Below are 27,378 nucleotides of genomic sequence, written 5' to 3' on the forward strand. Positions count from 1 at the left end.
GACAACAGCTGTGTTCACAGCCTGTGGAGGTGCTAAAAACTATGGCAAGCTCCCTAGCTGGTTTGGGGTTCTGGTGCAGGCCAAATAAATGCACCCTTGGCTCCCTCATTCTCTTAAGATTCAGGTGGATGGCTAGAACAGCTCGGAAGGGCCCTTGCACAACGTGTGTGTGTGTGTTTGTGTGTGCAACAGTCGGAGCCAGGCTGGAAAGCTTAAAGTCCGTGGCCACTAGAAGAAGAAGAAGAGTTTGGATTTGATATCCCGCCTTTCACTCCTTTTAAGGAGTCTCAAAGCAGCTAACATTCTCCTTTCCCTTCCTCCCCCACAACAAAAACTCTGTGAGGTGAGTGGGGCTGAGAGACTTCAGAGAAGTGTGACTGGCCCAAGGTCACCCAGCAGCTGCATGTGGAGGAGCGGAGACGCAAACCCGGTTCCCCAGATTACGAGACTACCGCTCTTAACCACTACACCACAGTGGCTCTCACTAGAAGGGAGAGGGACTGAAAAAAAGAATATACGAATTGCCATGTAGTGTGACCAATCGCAGCCAGGAGCTAGGTGGAGTCATCGATCTGAAGACAAGTGTAGACTCACACATGCTGACCAGCTTCCATTTTGACTTGAAATGTTCGTTTTGGGTATGTAAAGGCAAGAATCAGGCACGGGGAGCACCAGCCCGCAATAGCACCCACCTGAGAGGTGCCGGAACTGCGCTCTGGTACGCCCTGGCTGAAAAAAAGCACTGCATGCACTTATGATCTGTTAAAAATACCAAGTCTGTTCAATGCACCTAGTTGGGAGAAGGCTAGGGACATAGGAAGCGGCATTATATAGCATTAGGTCATTGGTCTGTCTGTACAGGGGTACCTCGGGTTAAGTACTTAATTTGTTCCAGAGGTCCGTTCTTAACCTGAAACTATTCTTAACCTGAAGCACCACTTTAGCTAATGGGGCCTCCCGCGCCGCCATGCACGATTTCTGTTCTCATCCTGAAGCAAAGTTCTTAACCCGAGGAACTATTTCTGGGTTAGCGGAGTCTGTAACCTGAAGCGTATGTAACCTGAAGTACCACTGTATTGTCTATGTTGATAGGCTGCAGTTCTCCAAGCTTCAGATAGGAGTCATTCCATACCTACCTGGAGATAACAGGTGTTGAATTGAGACCTTGTGCATGCCAGGCACGTGCCCCACAGACCTATGGTTCTGCCCCATACATTCATTCTACAAACCATTTTGGCGAATGGCTGTGCAATGTGGTTTAAGGAATTAAATGGAGTTTATCATGGAGTATGAGCTTCGTAGGAAGCTGTGATCAATTACATCTGCCTGGTGAATATGCCTGGATGATCTCTGTGTTCTCTATACATGGATTTTGTCAAATTGTCTTACATTTTTACATGTACACAAAGAACGTCTCCCATGCATGTATGCAGAAAAAAACATACTGTATAAAGCTGCCCATATTCTCATAGAGTTTAAAGAGGAAGGAAGCCTGCTCCATCATTAGCTTGTCACATAAATAAAGAATTGCACAGCACACTGTGAAGTGGATTACATTTGTGGATTAGCAGCCTTAACAGTATAGCTTTTATCCTTGTTTAATGACCTCTTGCTATGTTAGCAGCCTTTTGTGTGGGTCAGGAACCAACCCTGATGTCAATGAAGTGATGATGCAACTTTTTATAATGGAAAAATATATTTGTTTCAGAAAGCCGTTTAGGCACTAAGCAAAAAGTAAAACAACAACACACACCTTTTAGGTTTCCCCTAAGCACTGAGGAGATTTGAAAGAAATGCGTATTTTCCAAATTCATTATATACATTATATACAACCACAACAAACAAAACAGCCCAATGAGACATATGATATTATCAGAACATCTAAGGGGGGGTAGGAGACTTCAGATATTGAAGTCAGAATATCTCTACCTAGTGACTCACAAGTACATTTTCCTTAGATACATACTATTACTTACATACATTTTTAAATTAGAAATTAAAGTGCTAGCTTAGTTTCCCAGCACTGGAATAAATTACAGCAAGATACATTTCATCCTTGCCCCCATGCAGATATATTTACACATACAGACTTCCTATTTAACAAGATTCCCAATCATTTCAATGGCAGGAGAGGATCTGTGTACATAAAGTAATTTATGTGCAGAGCAGTTCCCTCCGCTGAAATGTATGTGGACCAGATAGGAACTTCTGCATTAAGATCAGATCAAATACTTGAGGCAATGGGGTGAATCATTAAAAGAAACCCCCTTGCCCAGTGCCTCTGATGACCCTTCTCTCTGAAGTGCCTGCATTTTCAAGGACTAATGACAAAAGACACACAAAATTGCTCACTAGGTGCTTATTTCACTGTCTGTAACAAGGTTAGCTTTTCTTTGGTGCAATATGGCAAGCATTTGGAAGAGCTTATTTGCTTGATGGACTCAAGTAGAGAAGCAAAAGAAATTTCACTTTACTCCATTTCTTGCAGTACTTGCCCAAGAACTAGTGCTATAAAAACCAGAACAAAACAAAGATGATGACGACGACAACAACAACAACAACAACAACATGTGACTAAGTTTTTCAGCTTTCAACAAGGGCCCTACCCTCCATTATACCAAGCACCACATATTAACATGGATGTAAGAGAATTGATGCTTTTGAATTATGGTGCTGGAGGAGACTCTTGAGAGTCCCATGGACTGCAAGATCATACCTATCCATTCTTAAGGAAATCAGCCCTGAGTGCTCACTGGAAGGACAGATCCTGAAGCTGAGTCTCCAATATTTTGGCCACCTCATGAGAAGAGAAGACTCCCTGGAAAAGACCCTGATGTTGAGAAAGATTGAGGGCACAAGGAGAAGGGGACGACAGAGGACGAGATGGTTGGACAGTGTTCTCGAAGCTACCAACATGAGTTTGACCAAACTACGGGAGGCAGTGGAAGACAGGAGTGCCTGGCGCGCTCTGGTCCATGGGGTCACCAAGAGTCGGACATGACTAAATGACTAAACAACAACAACAACAACGAGAGAATGCAGGGTGGAATCATAGGCACCAACTCCTAGGGGCAGGTTGTCCTCGCCCCCCTCAATATTTGTTGGCAGCGGGCTGAGTCTCCCCCCCCAATGTTGAGGGGGCGGAGGAGGCCGAGCATGGAGACAAGCACAGCAAAGCATCAGTGGCCAGCTTCTCCTGAGCGCAAGAGAGGAGGAGCCACCGGCTATTGAAGCGGCATGGTCCTGCGCTCTGGGCTCAGCCTCCTCCCAATGAATTGCACACCGTGCGTGTGATGTCACAGGGACATGTGATGCTGGGCTCCCTCATTGTTGGGAGCAATATTGGGTGGAATTCAGCATTGAGCTAATTTGGGAATGTGTATGCAGATGAAGCTTGATTCTGCAACTGGACTCCCCCTCTTTTCCTCTCCCGACGCACCCACTAAACTTGTTTTTGGGTTTCCCCTCAACCTTCCAGAGCAGATTTAGGGGCTACGTCATGGAGGAGGGGGCAGGACAGTTCAGCTGAGCTAGGGAACTGTGTTCCGTGCGTGAGACAACTTCATTGAATCTCGCCAATCTGGTGTTTCTTCCTTAGGTGAAGAATTCACAAGGGAATCTCTGACTAAAGAAAAGTGACTGAAGCATGCAGAAGCACAGGTGCTGGAATATTTTAAAACAACCCCAATAACAATTCATTTTTAAACAGAGGACGAGCCCTATAGGGTCAGACCAAAGGCCTACCTTGCACATCTGTTCCCCAGAGTGGACAACCAAATACCTCTCTGGGAAGCCCCAGAGAATGACCTGAAAGCAATAGCCCTCTCCTTCTGTTGTTCCCCCTAGCAACTAGTTCCTTGTTACCCCTGATCCTGGAGGTGGCATATAGCCATCACCATTTAGGACCTCTTGGGAACAAGGGACACCATCATATTTTATGCAGCTGAGATATTTGGGCGTCAGTGATATTTTGGCATCTAAATCAGGGCTGTAGAACTACAGCTCCCATCGTGACCACCTGTGACCATTGGCCGTGCAGGTTGGGGCTGCTGGGAGTTTGGAGTCCAGCAACATATGGAGGACTATAGGTTTGCCACCCCAGTTTCAAAATAAAATGATGGTTGGATCTCAGAACCCTATTCCTAAGTGGCCTCAATAGTGTACCTCGCTGACAAGAATTAGAAACCCAAGGCCAATGGCAAGCCCACTCCTACTTTCTCAGGCTAAGTACACTGAGAAAGAAGAGTACTTGCTCTCAAGTACTCGAGTAGAGGATTGCAGCCGCACCCTTTTACTAAAATGGTAGAATTATGGGTCAGTGTTATCCAGGCATAACAATGTATATTGATCGCATAACAGGAACTGCTCTCTGTACTTCCAGTTTGACCATGCCAGCCGTGGAATGACTGATGGGCACAATCTGAGGAATGTTCAAACATTTCCCCCTTTCTTTGTTAATAAAGCTAACCTGAAACTTTATGGCACATCAGCAGGTGAATTAATCCAGCAATTGTGACTGCAGCGATTGGTTACTAAGCATCCCTCTTTTTTCTTTCTTTAAGAATATCTGTTATACATAATATCAGTCTTCCTTCCACTCCCAGATTCCACTTGCAGATTCTTGTTATGAGTGTCCCTCTGTGTGTGTGTGTGTGTGTGTGTGTGAGAGAGAGAGAGAGAGAGAGAGAGAGAGAGAGAGAATATGAGTGAAATACCATATTTTTCTGTGTATAAGACTAGGTTTCCACCCCTAAAAAATAATGTCAAAAATTTGGGGGTGTCTTATACACGGATACATCTCCCCCCCATTTTCTTAAATCTGAGTCCCCCAAAATATGGGACATCTTATACACGGGGGTGTATTATAGACAGGAAAATACGGTAAAAGGGGAAGGCATGTTTGCACCTGCTTGTTATTGCAGAAACGACAGCCATTCCCAAGTGGCAAAGGAGCAAACCCTGTTTGGAAAACCACTCAAAAGTGATCTTCTCACAGACGTGGCAAGCACCTTAGACAGTGATGTGCCTCCAGGCCTGTCTAGATCATCCATTTTACCTTGCAGTCTAGCCAAGTTTTTTTAAAAAAAATAAAAAAGCAATGTCATTCCCTACCAAGGAGCACAGTTCCATGTACTGTTTGGTAACATACCGTAATATGGATTGATACTGTACACAAGTGGAAAGTGCTACCATACACACAAGGAAGGGTAGTGGTGGTGGAGCTGTTGATTTGCTTGTCTGGCTACATCCCTTTGGGGATTTTCTCTCAGCCTTTGGGACAGGGGACATGAGGAAACCACAGTTAAAACAGAGGCTGGGAAAAGAGAGAACCTGGCTTGTAGGGACAGTAGGGAAAGCACAAGCTTTCTATGCAGAAGATCTCCTTCAATCCACATTATCTCTAGGCAGAGTTGGGAATGGTTCCTGCCTGAAACTTCGAGAAGCTGTTGAGCTAAGGGGACCAGTGGTTTGATTCAGTGTAAGGCAACTTCTAATGCAACCCTGTCCACTGCATTTTTCTGGTACCCAGATTAAGTTTTCCTGGAGAAAACTCTTAAAAACACACACATACACACCTATGAACACTGGATTCCAGGTGTTGCATGAAAAACAAGCAGTATGTGGGAGATCCCTCATGTGAAGAAAGAATGGATAAAGCATATACACTTGAGAGACATTGTTTAGGAAAGCAGTTTCCTGTTACAAATGAAGGTGGAGGTTTTGTCACCAGAATCCCAACTTCAGGGAAACTTAACGCCAAAGGTCATTCCCATGCAGAAAATCAATGTGAACGTTGGGCAGCTGCACATATGCCTATTCTGCCAGATGTGCACATGATGTGTTTATTCGTTGGGAAACCACCGCTCAGTGCTGTTTCCCACAGCATGAACACAGGGCACGCATGGCATTATGTTCCTCACACCTAACAGCGCACATGCAATTTGCTATTACAGAAGTGATACTAATCTAGGACATTGCCTTCTGTGAAAAGACACTCAGAGGTTACCAACTCTCGGTTTCTGATTCGCTGGAAGATTGAGCGTCAGATAAATTCCGTGTGCAGGCCAGCATCTCTGTTCCCCTTCAGTATGTTGGTATTATGGGGCAATGACTTCTGATTCTTCACCTTTTAGCTATGGCTGTTCCTTCTTTTCCAGGTGCTGGTATTGATTCCCATTTCAATTTGTGGTTCAGTCATCTCATGGGACTCATTTGTGCAGGTGAGGTACCATGATAGAAATGGTTGCCACAAGTCCGTATTCCACCATTTTGCTACATGTCCATGTTCCCAGCCTCCATCTCAGGGGAATTCCTTCATTCTAAGAAAAGAAGGGGAAAGTGTTATTGAAATACTATGAAACACTTCACGCTGCCATTGAGCTAATACATTTTTTTAATCCAGCTGTATAATGAGTACTGGAGTAGTATTTTAAAGCTTGACTGCATTGGTGGTTTACTATATAAAAAGATCTCTGCTGGATCAGACCAAGAGCTTCTCTTGTCTAGCATTCTTACCTCACAACGGCCAACCAGATGCCTATGGAAAAACCCACACATAGGTTCTGAGTGCAACAACAGTCTCCTCACTTGTACCGGTAATGCCAAGCAATTGTTATTCAGGCACATACTGCCACTGATACTGAAGGCAAAAAACTGCTTGAGGGCATGAAGCGAGGCTGGCGAGTGGTGTGCCAAGGGCCAGATAGAGGCCTGGATGGCCGCATTTGGCTCCTCGGGCTCTAGACTCCCCACTCCTGCATTATTTCACTGGATCGCACTGCCTGTTGTAACAAAACATGCCTCCTTTAAAAACGACGGCACATACCTAAAGGCTTAAATGATAGAAATGGCTCCTTAACTAGCAACTCCTTGAGCTAAATTAGATTTCCTGCACTGCACACAGGTCTGCTTTATTTATTCATGCCGTGTTTTACAAGTCATACTAGAACCCCATGAAAAATTAAGCTGGGGATATAAAAGATTCATGGCTTAAGCTCCTGACCCATTAAAAGCTCAGAGCTTTGTGCAAAAGCAGTTCTCTTGGGGCACCTTAGCATACAGTCGAGTAACTACATGCACGCCCTGTTCAATTGCTCCTCTCTTTTCTTTGTCCGCTGAGGGACGGTGACATTTGTTGGTGGCCATGTAAGCAGCTCACCAGTCAACACTTCCTGACTCTTGGCCACTGAGCTTCACAGCCTACAAAACTCTCCTGCCCCCAAAGCTGAAGAGGGGCCCATTTGCTTTGCCTCCTTTTGCCCCTGCGTTAGCCCTCAGTTTTATCTTTATTTTTTTAAAGTAAACGTTTAGACGACAAACGCGGCAAAGCCCGGTTAAGCACAGCTCTGACAAAGCAGCGGGAACCAAGTAAAACTCTGTAGGCACTTCCTAGCAATCGTCTGGGGATAATTGCTGTCAGCCAGAACTCAGCCTTATAGGCCCTGATAGAAAAGCTCCCCTAACTGCTAGCTATTTGTTCTCTTGCAAATAGAGGCTTAGCATCCGCGTGGGTGGGATGTGCCTGGATTTTCAGCAATTATGGGTTGCATTCTCAGCAGGTGCAGCAAGGCAACCTCCCTTGGTTTAAATCACCAGCACTTTGCTCGAAGACCTGAATGTTTTATCGTTAACGTTAAACTCATGCCAATATGTGCTGTGTTTCTCAGGTTACTGGAACGATTCTGATTTTGTTGTGAAAATCATTCTTCCTATTCCTGCCTGGCAAGACTCCTGGGCAGTTAAGAGAATGGGCAAGAATTTAACAGGCTGTGTAGAGGGGAAAAGGTGGCAAATCCAGCGAGATTTACTGGATAACTACTTGACTCAGTGGTATTTTACTGTGATGCGGATATATTTACATGGTAAGCTGTGAGTTGTATTTTTCAAGTGGAAACTATTTTTCATATATCAGGAACTGAATCAGAAATCATGGGAAGCAGGACAGTAAAATTCTCCTCACCACCTGGTGAAATTATGTGCAAGTGCCAAACTTTTAACTACTGCCTTTCTTCTAGAAAAAAAAAAGGTGCCGGAACTGCGTACTCTTGAGTACCCCCAGGGAAAGAAAAAAACACTGGTTGTATTTTTGTACAGGGCAGCTTCAAAGACTGTTTGTGCAGACATCATGTTAGAGAGATCTTAAACGTGGTTAAAAGATTGGTAGCAGACAGCAACTCACTCCCTCTCTTCCTTTGGCAGCATTACTGATAGTGTGGTCGCCATGGAGTGGAGGAACTTGGGGAGCGTGTGGCGCTGTGGTCTAAACCACTGAGCCATTTGGGCTTGTCGATCAGAAGGTTGGCGGTTCGAATCTGTGTGACGGGGTGAGCTCCCGTTGCTCTGTCCCAGCTCCTGCCAACCTAGCGGTTCAAAAGCACACCAGTGCAAGTAGATAAATAGGTACTGCTGCAGTGGGAAGGTAAACAACATTTCCGTGTGCTGCTCTGTTTTCCGTCATGGTGTTCTGTTGTGCCAGAAACGGTTTAGTCATGCTGGCCACATGACCCAGAAAGCTGTCTGTGGACAAACGCCGGCTCCCTTGGCCTGAAAGCGAGATGAGCACTGCAACCCCATAGTCATCTTTGACTGGACTTAACCGTCCAGGGGTCCTTTGCTGTTTTACCTTAGCATTCGTGGAACAGCGCTAACTGTGGATAACAGTAACTAGGGACTGGCATTAGCTGTATTGCAAGCCAGTTCCAACTCTGGTTGAAAGCTAAAATTCTCCAGGATTTCAGTCAGGGGCCATTCCCAGCCCTATCTGAGGATATCTGGTATCGAACCTAGAAGCTCCTGCAGGTAGACTACCAGCTCTGCCACTGACCTATGGCTTTTTCCTCTCTGCCACCCACTGTGCATTTTGCCTGTGCTTCAGAGGGTGGTGCTCTCCTCATTCTCTATACAAAGGTGAGCTTGGTTTATCAGAGCACTTAAAAGCAATCACCTCATTTTAGGGCTTTGATCTGTTAATTAAAAAAAATAAATTATATGGCTCCTACCAGTTGGGCTGCTGGAAATCTTAGCAAACTAATTACAGTGCACATCCAGCACAAAGTTTGCAAAGAGCCATGGGTGCTTAACTCTACAAGCCTTAAGCAGTTCCACAGACATTACTGGACATGAAGGCACAAGGACAAACTCAACGTGCAGGCTTTGCCATCTAGATTGTAAGCAGGGTATCCTTCCGCCCCAGGGTGTTTTAAAAAAATATGAACTCTGTTCCACAGTTACGATCCTGTCTGCTAGCTGCCTTTCTTTAGAAGTGCAAGGCCTGATAAAACTGCTAACAGGTACAGGCATCTCTGTTTGCTCTCTGGACAAGGGCCAATATTTGCAGGAAGTCAAGGATGTGTTGTTTCATGGCAGGAAGTTCCCAGCCTTGCAAAACTAGGCCTGGATTACAGAGCCGCAGGTGTACGACTCTCAAACGGCTCATCCTCTGACTAATCAATTGTGTCAATAACGTGGTGATGAATTATATCTGGGCATTTTGTAGTTTAGATTCACAGAGATTACCTGGTCTAAAAGGCAGCGTGTGTGTTGCCTGCGTGCTCTTAAAATGCAACAGTTGAATGCTTTTAGTTTAATGAAAGCTTGTCTGTGTTAGCGAGTATCACAGAAAAACAAGCCTCTTGCAGGCACATGACCGTACATTTTACCACATTTATGCGAGCACAAAATGTGCAATTAGTTGCCAAGAATGTCCAACAGAGAGCCTTATTTCAACATTGTACGTCCTGGCTCTCAGATGGTCTTTACTATGATCCCCCTTCAGGGCCTTTATAAGTGCTTGCAAATTAGTAATTAGTGGTGCCCATTACAGTGGGTGTTGAAGCTCATTGGGTGACCACAAACCTGGTCAGTCCACCTCAGAGGATCCTTGTGAGGCGAATAAAATGGGTAAAGTGGGGGAAAGCACAAACACTGCCCTGAACACTTTGAGGAGTGGGCAGGATATAAAAATGCTAATAAAATTAATGTCTCTTGGAAGTTTACAAGTGGGACATTGGGATAACAGCATTGCCCTGGAGTTTGTCCCCACCATTTCAGATGCAGTAAGGGAGAAGGCTGTTTGTGTTATAATCTCTTAGCCTTTTTTTTAAACAAAAAAAGCAAGTTTTTGGATTGTCCACCCATTTTAGAGATGGGAACATGTTTTCTCAAAAGTCTTCTACAGGCTCAGTGCCTTGATGATGTGGCGCATATGATGCCTGATTAAATATTTTGAAGAGTCTGCCCTGCACAGTTGGCTGCTTCCCAGTTGTGGCACAAATTGTTTTTTATCTGTGATTTCTGGATGCCACAAGTGGATGGTATTGATGAGCGACAGGTGACTTCTAAGGGTATGAAATAGGGGTGTTTGTGTGTGTGTGTGTGTGTGTGTGTGTGTGAGAGAGAGAGAGAGAGAGAGAGAGAGAGAGGTCGAGTTATATGTCTTAATATGCACATAAGCAGCAATTCTTGCCAACAGATTGCGGGTGGGATGGAGGCCCCAATCTACATACATTGTACTGGATCCTGAAAATCCTGTTGGTGGCTCATGGCTCTGAGTAAGCCATGACAACAAGAGCCAGAGTTTGGTTTTCCCTCCACCCCCACCCTCTGAAATCCTGCCTAAATTTGCATCTATAGTTATATATTAGTATGCACGTATTTTATGCAAACTGGTGTCCCAAATTTCTGAAGTAGCAAGTACCAGCAGTTTAAATGGATGATACCAGAACAGCCGTCATGTACCAAATAACAAGGAACTATAGAGAATACCAGGACAGGACTTCCGGGGAGGCGCCTCCGGCAATGGCTGGATTCCTCTGATCGGGAGGAATCAGCTCCGGGGAAATCTGGGTCTGGCCTCCACGGCGAATGCAGAGACCCGTTAAAAATCACAGGCGGGAGAAGCCTGTGAGCGTGGGATTCGGCGGGCACCCTTTGCGCCTCCCCCACTCGCGGGGAAACCCAGTTTCGGGGATCCGGAGCGGCGTGGGGTGAGCGGCGCGGTGCTTCGAATCATCTGCTTCTTCCACGGAGCGAAGCCGCATAGCTGTTGTCGGAGAGCGCTGACTTTTTCCTGTGGACAATTTGACTCTAAAGTAACTACCCGTGAGTAGAGCTTATTGGGAAAATTGGATTTTTTTTAAAAAAAAAAGTCTAATTTGGCATCGAAACGGGGAAGGTTCAATACAGGAAGTCCGCCTTCCCCTTTTGTAAACAGACTGAAGCAATGGAGGCTGCAAGCTGAAGTCTTGGAAAGCCTTTAGTAAAAGACAAAATTTCCATAAGCAAAGAATATAATCCCCCCCTTGGAGTTAGGAGAAGACGGGGGAGGGAAGTTGTCAACTGAGTTTGCCTGCGGAAGAGACCAAGAGAGGTAAAACACCGCTGCTCGGACCCTGGGAACGGGCTGCTAGAAGGTCCGACGTTTTGGTGAGACGTTTATTGACAGTGCTTGGATCGTGTTGACAGTTAGCATAAGAGAAGATACATTGTTTTTACTGTTTCCAGCAGTGAAAGTAACTGAAAATTGAAATTAGTTTGGGGTCGTTTGAACCGTGCTTTAAGAGGATATTATTTATCAATACAAATAGAAACTGTTTCCCTCTAGTGGAAGTTCTTGAAACTGGCGGCTACATAAGATCTGGGCTGGGAAATTTCCAGTTGTAAGATAAAAACCGTGAGACTGTGAGTTGACCTTGAATCTATTGAGTGTTATGGCAGATGCGAAAGATGGAATGTCGCCAGAAGAGGCCTTAGTGATTGTACTAGTGAAAATAAATGATTCGCTGGAACAGCTTCACAAGAAAATGGATGTGATAAATATGAAAGTGGATGCTGCAAATATTAAAAATGATTTAATGGTAGAAAGTTTAAATAACCTGGGAGAAAAGGTGAATATCAATACAGAAACCACCCAGAAATTGATACAGGAATCTATCCTGATACGGCAAACTGCGGATGAAGTTAAGGAGAAAACCCTCGCTGCTGAAGTTAAAGTAATTCAACTGGAGAGAGAGAGCGTCCCATCCATACAAGGACGATTTGATGAATACGAGCTGACACCTGATATGACTGAACTTAAAGAGAAACAGATGAAATTGAGGATCAGAGCCCTACCCGAGGAAAAGGAAACCTTGATAGAGCTTCAGGAGGAGATAGGACTAACATTGGTTGAGAAAGAGAGGTATTGGGGGGTTAGTATGTCCGCCAGAAATGTGAATTTATTCAAGGACAACTGTGAAGGACGTTGGCTTGAAGACAAGGGGGATTTGGAAATAGGGCTAAATTGGAAGTTGCTATTGTTGGGCTGAGTTGCTGTGCTGGGGACGAGGGTTGCGGTGAGGTCGGGGACGTTGCTTTTGTTTCAAACATTGCAAGTTTTGGATGGGAGGGATTGTTTCAGGAGGTGGCAGAGGGATGTCTCTAGATCTGTATGGCAGGGCAGGAAGCCTCGAGTAAAATTTAAGATATTAACGGATGCTAAAGAAGGAGGTGGACTTGCCCTGCCAGACCTCTAAATTTTGTTGTGAATCATCTGCTTTTTGCTGGCTGAGAGAATCGGCAGAATCCGAGACCAGGGAGAAGAGCTGGTGGAAGAAGACTGGAAGTTTAAAGACTATTTATAGAAATATTGCAAAATTAATGAATGTTAGAACAAAGTGGGAATGAAGTTATATGGCTTTAGCAGAAATGTTATAAGGAATTAAGTATAAATAGATTAATTGAGCATTAAAGGGAATAAAATAAGGTTAGAATGTGTTAAGATAATTATAGGATAGAAAACAGAGGAAGATGGAAAGGAATTGCTGAAATAATTAATTGATGTGGAATACAAAAAGGGAGGTGTGAGGAAGTCGTGGAAATAAGCGAATGAAAGATATGACATTGAAATTGTTTAAAATGGTCTTTGTTTTGTTTTATTTGTCTTGCATTGTATTGTGTTGTTTTTTGTCTGTTGTTTCTTTTTGCTTCTTTGCTTTGTTTAACTTTTTTTCCTTTTTTTGTAACTTTTAAACTCTTAATAAATATTATTAAAAAAAAAAAAGAGAATACCAGGACAGAAGCAGGATGGTCATATGTTCTAGACTAAGGGGAATTTAAGAAGCATAGACTCTGTTATGTACTGTAGCATTCTCAGGTGAATAGCCAATCCCATCCTGCTTGCTTGCCCCACAGGGATCTACAGTACCAGTGGAAGACATTTTGCCATCTGAAGTAGAACCCATATCCTCTGTTTATTTTAAACAACTCTTACTCCATCATTCACACACTGATTCCTGCCTTCATTGATACTTGAATTAAGCTGCTTCTCCCTGATGCATGGCTGGGCCAACCCAAATTCTCAAGGTATCTGTTCTATCTACCCTCCTTAGGCATCTTTATCTGTCTCACTTGCAAGTTAAGTCCAACTAAATTCAGTGGGACTTACTTTTGGGCAGCAATGCTAAGGATCAGGACTGGACCATGATATTTTCTGCAACACAGACAAGACCAGTATTTAATTATAGAACCTTCTGCTTATTGACATGAAGAAGGGCTTTCATAAGAGCATAGGGAGAATCCCCTTCTGGGTCAGGTCAAAGGCACATCTAGCAGCCTATGGAAAACTCACAGGCAGGATTGGAGAGCAAGCACGTTCTCCCCACTTGTGATTCTGGGTCACTGGTATATTGCCTCTGACAGTGGAGGGACAAATTACTTAACATAATTTTGTAGGAGAAAAATTAATTCATAGTAAATCACATCTATTTTGCACCTGGTAGTGGTCCGGCACTGCATCAGTATAGATGCAGGAGGGGGGTGGAGCTAGCCAGGTGGTGTGTTTTTAAATAAATGCTCGACCTTAGTTAATCATGGAGAAATCTTCAGCTGCATGCAGAAATGATTAGGATAAACATGTGAGGTATTTGTGGTGAGGCTTCCCCGCCTCTCGTAAAAACTTGTATTAGATTTATGAGAGAAAAAGCTATTATTACAGTTATTCATTTTCCCCAGGAATGGAGATAAAGAGATTTGTTGTTTTTGCTATGCTTAAAATAAAACCATAATGGGAATCTGACCTCGGGCATTTCGGTTCTGCTACCTTAAAGAAAATGTTTGACTGTTTAGCATTCTGTACAGAAGCTATCAAGTGTTTTCTGCTTTGAACCCCACCCTAGGCAAAATTAACACCGTGGGAATCCTCTGCGTTGGAACATCAGTAGCAGTGCTGGATTTATGTATAAGCTAAACAAGCTATAGCTTAGGGCCCCACTCTCTTGCCCCCCCCCCATATTCTTCTTCTTGATTGTATTTCACTATTAATATATTTCTTCTTGATTGTATTTCAGTTCAACAATTACTTTGATAAAATACATATTTTGTTATGTGCTTTAGATACCTATTAGGTCCATAAATTATCATATAGCACATATTCAACACAAAAAACAGTGACAATTTGTTGTTGACAAAGGACAGCTGGGCATATATAGGGCCCCATTACCTTCAGTAGTTTAGGGCCTCATCAAACCTAAATCCAGCCCTGATCAAGAGTCACATCCTAGTGTGCAGTCATGGCCATAACCTTAACTGACTGCGTTGAGAAAGAATATGGAGAGAGACTCAGTTTCCCCTCTGCTGATCAGGGGAATTCCTTAGCATTTGGATCCTCAAGACCGAATGGATCTCAACTGCTTTCCATTCAAATTACCTCAGGGGGATTAAATCCACGCATTTCAATTGCAGATTGCACATTTTGAAAATTAACGTCAGCAAAAGCTGTCTGCGATAGTAGAAGACAGGAAGGAAGGAAGGAAGGAAGGAAGGAAGGAAGGAAGGAAGGAAGGAAGGGAATGCCGACAGATAAGGACTGGGCCCTTGGGACGTTCTTAATTTGAATGGGAGCTGCTACGTGCTGGCTGGTCAGCGCTTTTCTAAACGTGCTGAACTCTGTTTTGTGAGAATCAGGCTGTAATTAAACAATTGACGCTACACTTAATCGTGGTTCTGTGCTTGACTGTGGTTCTTTTAAATGCACCTTTTTAATCCAGATGCTACAAGTAGAGAAACCCTGTAATTTGCAAGGTGTAGGTGCAGTGGGTATGATAGAAAAAGGAGACTTCAACTGTATACCTTCCCTGCCCAGGTCCATATGAGCTGCCCCTATGTATCTCTCTGTGGCTGTGCACACACTATAGTTTTAAAAACATATTTGATGCATGTGACTGTCTCCAGAAACATAATTTGGGAACTGTAATTTGTTGAGGGTGCTTTAAGCACATTACTTCCCCCAAAGAATCCTGAGAACGAGTTTGTGAATGCTGTTGGGAACTGTAGCTCTGTGAGGGATAAAGTACAGTTTCTAGGATTCTTAATGTCCTTTAAATGTGCTACAAATGTGTGGGGTGCATGCAACCTATGTCTTGAAAGCCAAGTATATGGGGATTGTTTGTTATATGTATTTTTAGCAACTGAAAAATAAGTTTTAAAAAAACAACCCAAAACATTGCAAATTCTTCAGCTGGGAATTCCTCCATACAATGACCGCAACATAACACAGACACGTGGGCCTCATTAAATCTGGAAAAGTGCAAGAGGAAGGGCACCCAGTCCCTAAAAACAACAACATGCAAGCATTCTGCCAGCTGTGCACAACAGGCACCAATGAAGTGTTTGCAGATTATGGTTGGCTTCTGGACAGACGGTGGTGGCTTTGTTTAGCAATTGACTATTCCAGCATACTCAAGGCTGCTGTGTCCCAGCCTTAGGATGCTTGCAGACATACCTATGTACAAGAACACCTGGCCGGTTTATTTATCAAACGGGTTTCCAGTGTTTGTTTGTTTAACTTGAAACCTTGCTCCGGATAAGGAAGGACGTCGTTTTGTGGTTGTCACGTGGGACACCAAAGAGCACTCTGCACAGCCAGCTGTTTCTGGAAACAGGAAGCGCTGCTTGCTCCCAGCACATTCCTGCTTAGAAGAGAGCAAAGCAGTTGCTAGTCCTTGCAAAGCTCCTCCTGTGCAGTGGTGCCCCTGCGAACACCCTAGAATGGATGAACTGGAGCAAAGGGGTGTAATCTGATACCACTGAGTGCTTAATCTCTGTTCATTCCAGCAGGACTTGTAGTATACTTACCTGGATACTGGACTTTGCCCCTTGTTATGGAAGGACATGGAGCCATAGCAGCCTGTCATAAGTCAGGGACATCCTGTCTTGATATAGCACTTGCTAGACACAGGGTCAGTATTCACGCTCAGTGTCCCAGTAGCACATCCAAAATCACATATGGAAACAGTGGTGCAACACACAGATAGAGATGGCAACAATTTCTGTATTCTCTGTACAGTATTCTGCATTTTACTTGCCACTGGGATTACTGGAATCACTGTCATTAGCTGTGCATACAAATGTTTTCCCACAAGGATAGATCACAGTTGCACAGACAGAGAAGAAAAGGTCTAGTGCGATCCAGCCTTCTGTAAAATCAGCACAAGCAAGGCCCAAGTCTGTGTGGAACTTTCCACAACTACAGGGCTTTTGCATGTTAAAGGGGTTTTTATTTTAATCTCTCCCGTGAGTATACCCTCGCCGTAAGCACATTGTTTGCAAAGGAACCTACTTGCAAGAAAGCATGGCTAGACTCACAAGTGAACGTCACCATCCCATCCATGTTTAGTGGGAAGTGAGTCCCACCAGGTTTAGCGGGATAAAATTGTAGTACGGAGGATTGCAAGCCTAATGCTCAAAATTTCCTTTCTATGCAGCTGCAGCCATATTTCCAAGCTGCTATCACTTTGAGCAAAATGATTTAAATGAAATCAAGCAGCAAGACAAATTCCACTTCTCAGCACATCAGAGAATGGGGGTGCCAGGACAGGTGATACAAGCTATTACGGGGATATGAGAGGAGTCATGTCACTCAACAAACCAGGTGAAATGAAGAAGGGGAAGGGAGACTGGCCAAAAATTAATTTGGCATGGTTTGCTTGCATGTGCAGAGGGAGCCCAGACAGGGAAATGAGGCAGGGGACCAAAATGGACAGCTCCTAAACAGCAAGGGGTCCAGTTTGTTTATCTTGATTAGATATAATTAAGTCCTGGGTGAATTTCTAGATTTTCTGTTAACATAGCAGGAACTTTGGTAAACAAGCCATTTGCCAGGCAGCAGACTGCAGATGTGACTTTTGACTTCCTTCTGAGGATTTGATCCTCAGACTTTTAAAAAGTCAGCTTAAAAGCCCTATGATTCTATGTCATGCGAAGAAGAGAAAAACAACAACAACATTTCTGAAAAGCAGATCAGGTGTACATACTGACGACACTGATCTGCATAGAATTTGAAACTCCAAATGCAGCCATTGTGCCCAGTCGGCACATCATCTATATCTTTCCTCCCTGTCTTTGTAGATTAGGTCCTCCGTTCTTTATGCCCCTTAGTATGGTTCCCCCCATGCAAGAGGTGAAGGGAGGAGGTCACTGTGTAAAGAAACACTCCAGTACAGCCAAAGATACGTAAGATAATATAAGATGGGCATTGTTAGTTTTTGCATACCCATTACCCTTACCTGACTATGATGTTTTCGGAGGTACTATAGCATGGTCTTAGCCTCCTTGGCTTTCTTACATGTGTACAGCCATTTGATTATCCGAGCATTGCGTTCAATTACTGACGTGCCAGTAGGGACCTGTTCTGTGAGCTCTTCTTCCAGGAGCCCATCGTCGCCGCTGTGCCTCGTGAAATCGCTTTCCGACGTTGCCACACTGATGCTGCGGATACGGAAGGAGAAGTTGTCAGAAGCCACCGAAAAGTTCTCTTGGCCAAGGTCCTCTATTACCTCAGTGTCCAGGCCACAGTACTTGAAGAACGTGTCAAACTCGGAGAAAGATTTCGAATACCGAGAACTAATGTCCGACTGGGACCGGTGCAGACCTTTCCGCCTCACCTCCTTGATCTCATGAGGGGCTACCGTCAAATTTGAGGCGTTTTCACATCTGCTGGTGAGGATGGCTGCTGGGCCTGTGTTTGGGGGCGCATTGTGTCCTGCCAGATCAGAGTTTTGGCTTGTGCCTTTGACCAAAATGGACCCTTCTGTTTCAGGGTCAGCGATATCTTCCTTCAGAATGGCCTTGGCTGCCTCAGAAGGCGACGGTTTTTCCTTGAAAGGACTCGGGAACAGTCTTCGGACCAGACTCCCACGAGCGCTCTCGTGGCTTTGACCTCTCACAAACTCACATTTCTGGCGATAGATCACCAAAGAGTCCGGCCTGATCTGCCTCTTGGCACTGCTGCGCCTCACGATCGGAAGGTCACCACGCTCAAGCGGAAGGGGGCTGGGATCCATGGCGTTGTTCACGTTGGATGTGGCATGCTTCTCTTCAGGCAGGTGATTGTTGACTTTCTTGCTCTCCACAGAGGTGCTCTCGCTGCTGCTGCTCTCGGAAGCTGAGCTGAGTGCGGTGACCGGCTCCTGCTTAGTGTTGATTACCTGCTGGCTTTTGACATACTTGGCCTTGTCTGCTGCCAGTCTTTCCACAGCGCTTTTCCGGCCTGGGTTGCCCGCCTCCATCTGCTTGCGAAGGTATTCCGGGCCCTTGTTGAGCAGTCGCACTGTCAGCGAGGAATGGAAGCCAGAGATGGCATGCATTCTCACCGCGTGAGAGATTTCTGTTGGCATAGCAGGCAGCTCTCAGGTGTCCCACGAGCTCACTCACAGTTCAGGAAAAAGAACAGCCGATTTCACAATCCCTGTCTCCTCCCTTAAGTCCCAAGCCTTCATGGATAACAAATTCAGGGATCCTTCCCCAAAACAGCCAGCCCCTGCTGCTAGCTTGCTCTGTTTTTATTACTATTATCTATCTTTGAAAGAAGAAAACTCCTCTCTGCCTTAGAAACAGCCCAACTGTCTGCGCTTGCTGCAGACACTCTGACTGCACGCACCTCCACACAGCTGCTTCCTTGCACATTCACCTTTCGGCTGAGCCAACCCCTGCGAGCCAGACACAGCCAATCCTGTCTGAGCGCCGAGGCCTCTCTGACATCACCCAGAGAAGGAGATGGCTCATTGACGTTAGAGGAGTGGCTCAGACCATCAACACTCCATTTGCCTCTAGCAAGGACAAGCCCTAATGAAAGTGTTTGTTTAGCATATGCTTTCAGCTGCCTCCTCCTACAGCAGCCAGGGAAGTCTCTCTCTGTGAATGAAAATACCGGAGGAGTCCTCCTGCAGCAAAAGGCTGAGGGACAGAGGTGCCTGGGAGAGAAACTTTGCAAATGCGCTGCTGACTCCTCCTAGAGAGGAACTGGGTTTAAAAAGGGCATGGGATTGCTTCTATTACCCGTTTTGTTATTTTGGAAATTTCCTGCAGCAGCTCCAGAACCAGCCTTTTAAATATCTTCTGGGGCAACAACAGACACACACATAACAAGGAGCTCATAAGTCATTGACTCAAAGCTGCTAGAAATATCAGAGAACCATTAGGGAAAGTGAGATAGAAGAAGCCAAGGGTGCATTTTCTTTTTAAACCAGAGTTTAAAACCCAGCGACCTTTCGCAAGCACATCATTTGCTCTATCATTGAATTGCAGTCCTTCCTTCACCCAATGAATACCCTTCATTCTTTGCTTTAAAAAGCCATCAGGCAGCTCAACAGCTGCTGTGGCTTGCCCTGGGGATATGTAAAGCGATTGTTATCTGGAGATTTCCTACCTTGAAGTCAGAGGTGCTGTCAAGCTTGGTTCATTAATATATGTCAGGTGCTTAGGGACTCATCCTTACGCAAGTTATTATTAAGGCATTTGACTGGAAGAAACAGTTGTGACATTTGGAAACTGACTGGTCAAATACTGTCAATGGGCCACCTATCATTTGACTTTAGTCCAATATGGCCAAGATCTGTAAGAAGTCAAGAAAAAAACATATTGGGTAAGTGCAGCCTCCATGTTGTTGTTTTGTTGTAGCAGGCCTTAGATCAGTGTTAGCCAAACTTGGGTCTCTAGCTGCTTTTGGACTACAACTCCCATCATCCCTAGCTAGCAGGACCAGTGGTCAGGGATGATGGGAATTGTAGTCCAAAAACAGTCGGAGACCCAAGTATGGGAAACACTTCTTTAGAAGCAGATACCACACCCACCGCTGCCATGCAGTCCCTGGAAAGTCCTCCCCACACTATGAGGGATTGTGGCCCTTCAGATAACAGGCTTCCCACCTCTGTTCAGTTTTCAAATGAAATATGTATTTTCTATTTATTACTTTGTTCCAGTCTTCCCAGCATGACTGGTTGCAACTTAAGTTCTTCTGCTCATTACCTCCATCTTGGCTGTGACATCCTGTTCAGACACAATTTTCCGCCACACCAACCCCAGTCCCAGGTGTTTTCAGTAGATCAGATGCTTCATGACAGATATTCTCCACGTTTACACAAGGCAAGCTCTGAATGTAGACAGGATGCCCTGTTTCTGCTAGCCCACTTCTTGGACCTTCTTCTGCACTGAGGGGCTTCAACCTGCACGTGATAACAAGCTTCTCCTAATTGAATTAACTCTCGAGATTAAGTAATGTTGTGGATAACAAGGGTAAAATGGCTCAGCTCTTCACTATAATTATATCAATTCCAAAGCTGTAAGAAACAAATGAGCTTAAATCCCAGCATTCAAGGTTCATTAGGTTTACTTTGCACGGAGCAGAATCACACATGCGATCAGTTCTTACAGTGCATGCAAACGTTCCGGACAAGAGCCCAGTGTTTCTTGCTGGAGAGAGTGTGATGTTCATAAAACTTATGGTCTGAGTTCCATTCAAACACACACACATACACACACCGTCCTTATGAGGTCATTTCTGCATCAGGAATCTGTTAGGATATTTCTGCTTTTGCAAACAGCTGATGTCACTGGAGAGATGTTCAGACCACCGACAAAAGGATAAGAAGAGGCCGCTCTAAGTTGTGTCAGTTGATACGCAAAGCAATCCAACTGAGCTGCTTTTTCCTCCCCCCCCCCCCCCATTGTGAAGCATCGACTAGAGAGGGAGGGGAAAGAATCGGCAAAGGATTATCAAAGTTCACCCAAAGTGCAACCCAGACAGGCTTGGAGCTGTCTGCATATAATCCCTGGTCAAACAGTTAAACTGTAAGGCTTGGCATACAATTTTCATTTCCTTGATTGAGAAAGAGGCACCAGTTGCTAACTGCGTGGGGAGGGCCGAGCTGCCAATCTGAGCAATGTTAACAGTTTGCTCTTTGCTTGTCTCCAGAATTCCTCTGTCAGTGAACTTCTGCCTAATCACACGCTTGTGAACCAGCCAAGGTGGCCTCTGCTCTTTCTTAACGCCAGTCTTGATCAAGGAAAGGCCTACCATTGACTTCAAAGGGTTTGGGATAGGTGAGTGCTTATGACCTCATTTCAGAAAAAGGAAGGCTGAGAGAGAAATGATGTTGGGACTGAGAGGGAGGCCTGGAGATGCTATCTGTGAAAAGCTCGCAGGTGGTAGGACTGAGAATCTGCTGAAGAAAGCCTGACAGTGAGTTGAAAGGAAGAGCAGATCCATATAATACATGCAACACACGTCTGTCTCTCCTAGCATCGTCACTGCACCGTACATTTAAAGCCCGTGACTTCCCCTAAATAATACTGGGAACTATAGTTTGTTAAGGGTGCTGGGTCTGTGAGACGGAGTCATTTGCATAAAATGTACATTGGATGCTCTTTAAGTCAACAACTTTTGCGTCAAAATATGGCAACCCTATCATATGGTTGACTACAAGGGAGAATGATGATTAAGGCAAAGGACACACTGAAAACCAGGTTTGGAAGAGAGATAGCACCATGTCCATGTTCAGGCGGTTAATTCCATGGACAGGGAATAATGGAATCATATAATTTAAGAGTTGGAAGGGACCCTAAGGGTCATCTAGTCCAACCCCCTGCAATGCAGGAATCTTTTGCTCGAACCCACGACCTTGAGATTAAGAGTCTCATGCTCTACCGACCGAGCTATCTATTTTATACTAATTGTAACAAGGGGAGAATTGGTGCAATTTATTTTGCACTAACAAGGGGGAACTGGTACAGTCATACCTCGAGTTGAAGTAGCTTCGGGATGAATACTTTTGGGTTGCGCTCCGCAGCGACCCGGAAGTAACGGAGCGCGTTACTTCCGGGTTTCACCGCTCGCGCATGTGCTCAAAATGACGTCTTGCGCATGCGTGGAAGCGGTGAATCGCGACCCGCGCATGCGCAGACACGGGTTGTGTTCACTTCTGGATGCGAACGGGGCTCCGAAACGGATCCTGTTCACATCCAGAGGTACCACTGTATAGTCATTTAAAAGAGCAGGAGCTGTTCACCTGGCTCAGGGTGGTAGAGCAGGAAGAGCAGAGGGAAGAGGTGTACAGGCCTCCTGGTGACTTTCCTGGCATCTTTGGAAATGGACTTTCCCCCCTTTTGATGGACGAGGACGTGGGTGGGGGGTGGGGGACCTTTATGGCTTCCCGAGCCAGATCCTTATCAGGATCTGCCTCTCAGGCAATTTTGACAGGTGGGCAGTGGGGATTGCAGTTTTCCCCTCACAGAACTATAATTCTCAGGACCCTTAACAAACCAATATCTCCCAGGATTCCTTTAGAAAAGCCATGTGCTTTAAATGTGCAGTGTGGTGACAATCCTGGAATAGACAAACAGTCTGAACTGTATAAGGCAACTTAAAAAAGATATTTGTGTTTGTCCTGTACATTTTGTATTCAATAAAATCTTATTTGTTCATTTATTTATTTTTTTAAAACCCAACCCTTGGAAATTTCATGCGCTGTTAGCTTCCCTTTGATTCTTATCTTTCCAGTCCCTCTCTTGCTGCTCTTTGCAGGCAATGGATTCTTCCCCCTTTGCTTGTTATATCCTGTCCAGCCTACTGCGATATTATCTAACCCCGCTCTCTCTCTTTCACAGACAACGGATCTATAAGGATGCCTGATTACTGAAAGCGATTGCCCACGGGCAGCTAGGAACAAAAATAGCCCGGCACAGCATCGTGACTAAACTGCCGTGCTGCATTTGACGGGCAGGTCTTTTAAGACATTTCATCCTCCTTGTGTATCAGATGCGGGGCTGAGTTCTGCAGACCAGTTCAAAAAGTCTTTATGTTAAATTAGATCCTGTTCCCTCCCCACCCTCTAGCCTTACACTCTCCTGTCTGCCTTAGTTAACCAGTTGTGTGGTAGAAAGCGTGTTCTCCTTCATGGAGAGCACAGGTTGCAGTGGGGTTAACCAGACACCCCCTGTTGCTGGGCAAGTTGGTTGGTTGGCCCAAAATGTGATTGGACTCCTCGGGTTGCTGAGGAGAGTTTGATGTTGCGAATTTTGAGTGACAGCCTGGGTTAAATATATTCCCTGTGCGCAGCGTTGAGCTTCCTCTTTTCGCTGTGCGCATCGGATCACCCACCCATCCACCCTCCCTAATTTTAGGGTGTTTGTTGCGTTTGACCTTGCTATGCCTGTCATGGGGTCGTCTGCTTTTGGGGCAGGGGTCTGGTAGGAATTTTGTCCATTTGGCTGATTGGCTGGTGCCATTTGGTTTTTGCCTACTGCGTAGCAAATCGTCACAACTTGTAAGGTTGCGGTTAGGCATTGGTTTTAGAAAAAATTGGTTGGTGGAGGGGTATGGATTGGCTGTGCCTGCCCCTCCAATGCTGTTGCTGCAAGGGCATTCCGTTAAAGAAATCCAGGGACTCACCATGCTTTTGTCCGCACCCCTGTCAAAGGGGATAGGGCCACGCAAGAGCCCCTGGGAGCATTTGGGGAGAGGTGAGGGTCTGGTATCCAGCTCCATCTACTCCCCATAAAATGTTTTCCCTTACTGACTTTGCAGGCATGCGAATGTCAGTTCTGTCCCTGGGTGGGGACAGATAGTCGTAACCAATGCCTAAACAACCACTCACATTGTTTGTATTTTAATAAACTTGTGGCCAAAATTATGCCGAAAACCTTAAACAAAAATTATGGTGTGAAGTGTGAATTTATATGGGGTGGCTTGGGGACCTCGACATGCAAATAGCAAGGCAGGAAAGAAGGCCTTTCCTTTTCTTCCCTTCTCACCATCTTCCTCTTGGAGGTGGTTTACCTAGAGATGAACCCCAGCAGCTCATGTGCCACCTTGACACACTCTTTGAACCGAATCTACCTCACCAGATTGTAGTGAGGATAAAATAGGTAGAGAGGAGGTGGAGGAGGATAAATAATCAATAATCCCCATTATTTGGAGGGGGGAGCCCTTCACCACAACGAATGGTGTTGCCCCAGCACAACTTGTGGCAGCCAGTGGAGTATGCCTTGTGTGAGACAAAATACCTCAAGGACCACCTCTTTCCATATGAACCTACCTGGACCCTGAGATCATCTTCTGAGGCCCTCCTTTGTGTGCCTTCTCCTCGAGAGGTGAGGAGGGTGGCAACATGAGAACAGGCCTTCTCTGCAGTGCCTCCCCGTCTGTGGAATGCTCTTCGCAAGGAAGTTCACCTGGCGCCTTCATTACACACCTTTAGGTGCCAGGCAAAAGCGTTCCTTTTTAACCAGGCCTTTGGTTGATCTGTTTGACATCCTATATACCCTTTTAAAATGTAGCTCTTTTCCGGAGGGGTGTAATTGTTGTGATCTTTTCTGTGAATCGCCCTGAGACCTCCGGGTATAGGAAAGTATATGAACTCAATTAATAATAATAATAATAATAATAATAATAATAATAATAATAAACAACTCAACACGAGAATGTTTTATTCAGCAACATCCTTGTAACAAGCATAGCTGCTCTTAAGTTATCTGATATGAGGGATGAAGGAAGAGTACACTTTTGACAACAATCTTGTGAAGCATGGATTCTTGAGTCCTGTAAGGCCAGGTCTGAGCTTTATGGACAGCTGCTGCTAAGCCGTATGAGCTCCAGAAGTGCCGATTCTGTTCGCTAAGTTCTTGCAAGGTTCAGTGATTTCACAGTAGATCATTAAGCCTATTTCCCCCTAAGGTGCCGACACCAAAACCTCTTTTCTCCTCTGATTTTCAGTTATGCTGGCATTTGCTGAGCCTTCTGTGACTCACTTGACATTTGCCCAGACTTGCCAAGCAGGAGCAAAGTCACCTCAAAGACCAAAGCATTCCAAATCTAGAGTGAATGAATGACTTTCCGAACGGGTTACATTACAAGGAGCTGTCTTAGGCCTTTCATCCGCACAAGTGTTTTTCCTCATTACCCCGATGTAAATATTACAGGTTTAAAATGATATACAGGCTGCAATCCAAAACAACATTTACTGGGGAATAAGCCAGCCCCATCAAATGTAGCGGGACTTACCTCTGAGTAAACATGCATAGGACTGCACTGTTAAAATGCATTGACTTCAGAGCTGAGGGGTCTGTCTCCATGATCCTACGATTCTGTTGTTTGACAGTGGAGCAGACTCCCACCAGAGGTAGTAGTCTCTCTTTCCTTGGGGGTTTATAAGCAGAGGTTGGATGGTCATCTGTCATGTATGATCTAGCTGAGATTGGACTAGATGACACTTGAAGTCCCTTCCGACTCTACAGTTCTGTGATTCTCTTATTTGCCCTGCATGGTGATTGCATAAGTGAAGAATATGGTAGTTTAGTGGAAGGCTTGAAAACTGCCAATCAATAAAATCAATCATAGTAGCCTCGGTAAACACTGCGCTTCTGACATGCTTCTTCCTGATATGTGAGTGTGCAAGCACTCACTAGCCATCACTCCTGAGCAATCACTCTTGTTTATGTGGTGAAGATGAAATGTCTGCATACCCTCGCAACACGAGGAAGCCAAAATCTGGGGTGTCATCTTCCTTTACTCCATCTTCCCATTTTTTATCATGAGAGCACAGCAGCCATTTTGTTGCTGTGATGTTGTGTGCTTTCATGCTGCAGCCCCCCCCCAAAAAAGAGCTTTTTAAAGTCATGGCGCCTGAAAACATGTGTTTTGAGGTGCTGCGTGAGCAGTGCTTTTTATAGAAAAAGAGGCGCAGGAACTCCCACTTTTTTGGGATGGGAAATTTTGGGAGTGCCAAAGTTGTTGCGCTTTACTTTGGAGAACCAGAGTTGCTGAGATCACAGCAACCAAAATGGCTGCCATTCTCTTGTAGTAAGAAATGGGATGCCTGGTTGCTGCCTGAGGAGACGTGCGAAAATGGCACCTCATAAGGGCAAGGAAAAGAAGGAAGAACAGGTTATCAGTCTGGGACCACAGGTGGCTGAAGGAGAGAATGTGTTTGGAGTCTGCCACATCTTCGCTTCCTTCAATGACACTTTTGTCCATGTAACTGACCTATCTGGCAAGGAAACAATCTGCTGAGTAACTGGTTGCATGAAAGTGAAGGCTGGTGGGGACGAGTCTTCTCCTTATGCTGCTATGTTGGCTGCTGTGGTTGCCGCCTGTAAACAGTAGCTGTTATCTTTCATCATTAAAACTTTCCAGTAAAAAAAAAAAGAAATGGGATGTCTTGGTTTTTCCATGACACTTGTGGCGTATATGTTTGATCAGAAGGCTAAGAACCCTTTGCATAGACAAACCTCATCTACCTAAACGGCCTCTGGCGGTTCCCTCGCTGCGAGAAGCCAAGTTACAGGGAGCCAGGCAGAGGGCCTTCTCGGTAGTGGCACCCGCCTTGTGGAACGCCCTCCCACCAGATGTCAAAGAGAACAACAACTTCCAGACTTTTAGAAGACATCTGAAGGCAGCCCTGTTTAGGGAAGCTTTTAACGTTTGATGCATTACTGCATTTTAATATTTTGTTGGAAGCCGCCCAGAGTGGCTGGGGAAGCCCAGCCAGATGGGCGGGGTATAAATAAATTATTATTATTATTACCCAGAAAAGGGTGAAGGAGGCTAACTCCCAGGACTCCATAGGTCTCTGTGCAGGCAAAACATTACAGGCCCAGCCAGCACTCTGCAAGCCAGTGCAAGGATCAGATGCAACTTTGTTGTGCCTCCTCTGGTGCACTCTTTTACATTGGTAGGCCCTGGGCCTTGCAATTGGTGGTGGCAACAGCAGATAGCTTAGTTTCCCACTTCATCTCCAACGTAGTGGTTCTCTGGGACACTGTGGATTATCAGAGAATTCTGACAGAAATGGGAATGACCGCTCCCCGCATAAAAACAGGGGGCGCCCTTTGAGTGGACGCGCGCAGCCCCTGGATCTGGAGCGGCTCCATCAGCATAGGCTTGGCTTCGCCAAGTACCAAATACCTGGAGGTCTCCGCCTACCCCAGTCAGTTGTCCAATCCCACCTGGGGGAAGCGTTGCCAAGGAGACCAGGCCAGGTGGGGGAGGGACTACCTGCCCACACAATAGAGGGAGGATCTTACCTGGGAATCCTCACTTGGCTCCAGAGCTTCTCCCACCCTACCCAC

At 45.2% G+C, this 27,378-nt stretch overlaps 1 protein-coding gene and 1 long non-coding RNA gene across 2 annotated transcripts in view; one reads left to right on the forward strand and one right to left on the reverse strand.

Annotated features, from left to right (window-relative positions):
• The window catches only part of LOC308473745, a 396,145-nt gene that overhangs the window by 20,283 nt on the left and 348,484 nt on the right, over positions 1-27,378 (forward strand). The window lies entirely within an intron of this gene.
• On the reverse strand, positions 1,678-18,982 carry FAM110C (family with sequence similarity 110 member C). Its single transcript, XM_080999297.1, has 2 exons — positions 17,541-18,982; positions 1,678-6,320 (listed from the first exon to the last, which is right to left on the reverse strand). The coding sequence occupies exon 1, from the start codon at positions 18,648-18,650 to the stop codon at positions 17,565-17,567; it is 1,086 nt and encodes a 361-aa protein (XP_080855423.1). The 5' UTR covers positions 18,651-18,982; the 3' UTR covers positions 1,678-6,320; positions 17,541-17,564.

The sequence above is a fragment of the Podarcis pityusensis genome (assembly GCF_964106645.2).
Source record: "Podarcis pityusensis genome assembly, chromosome: 3".
NCBI classification, from domain to species: Eukaryota; Metazoa; Chordata; class Lepidosauria; order Squamata; family Lacertidae; genus Podarcis; species Podarcis pityusensis.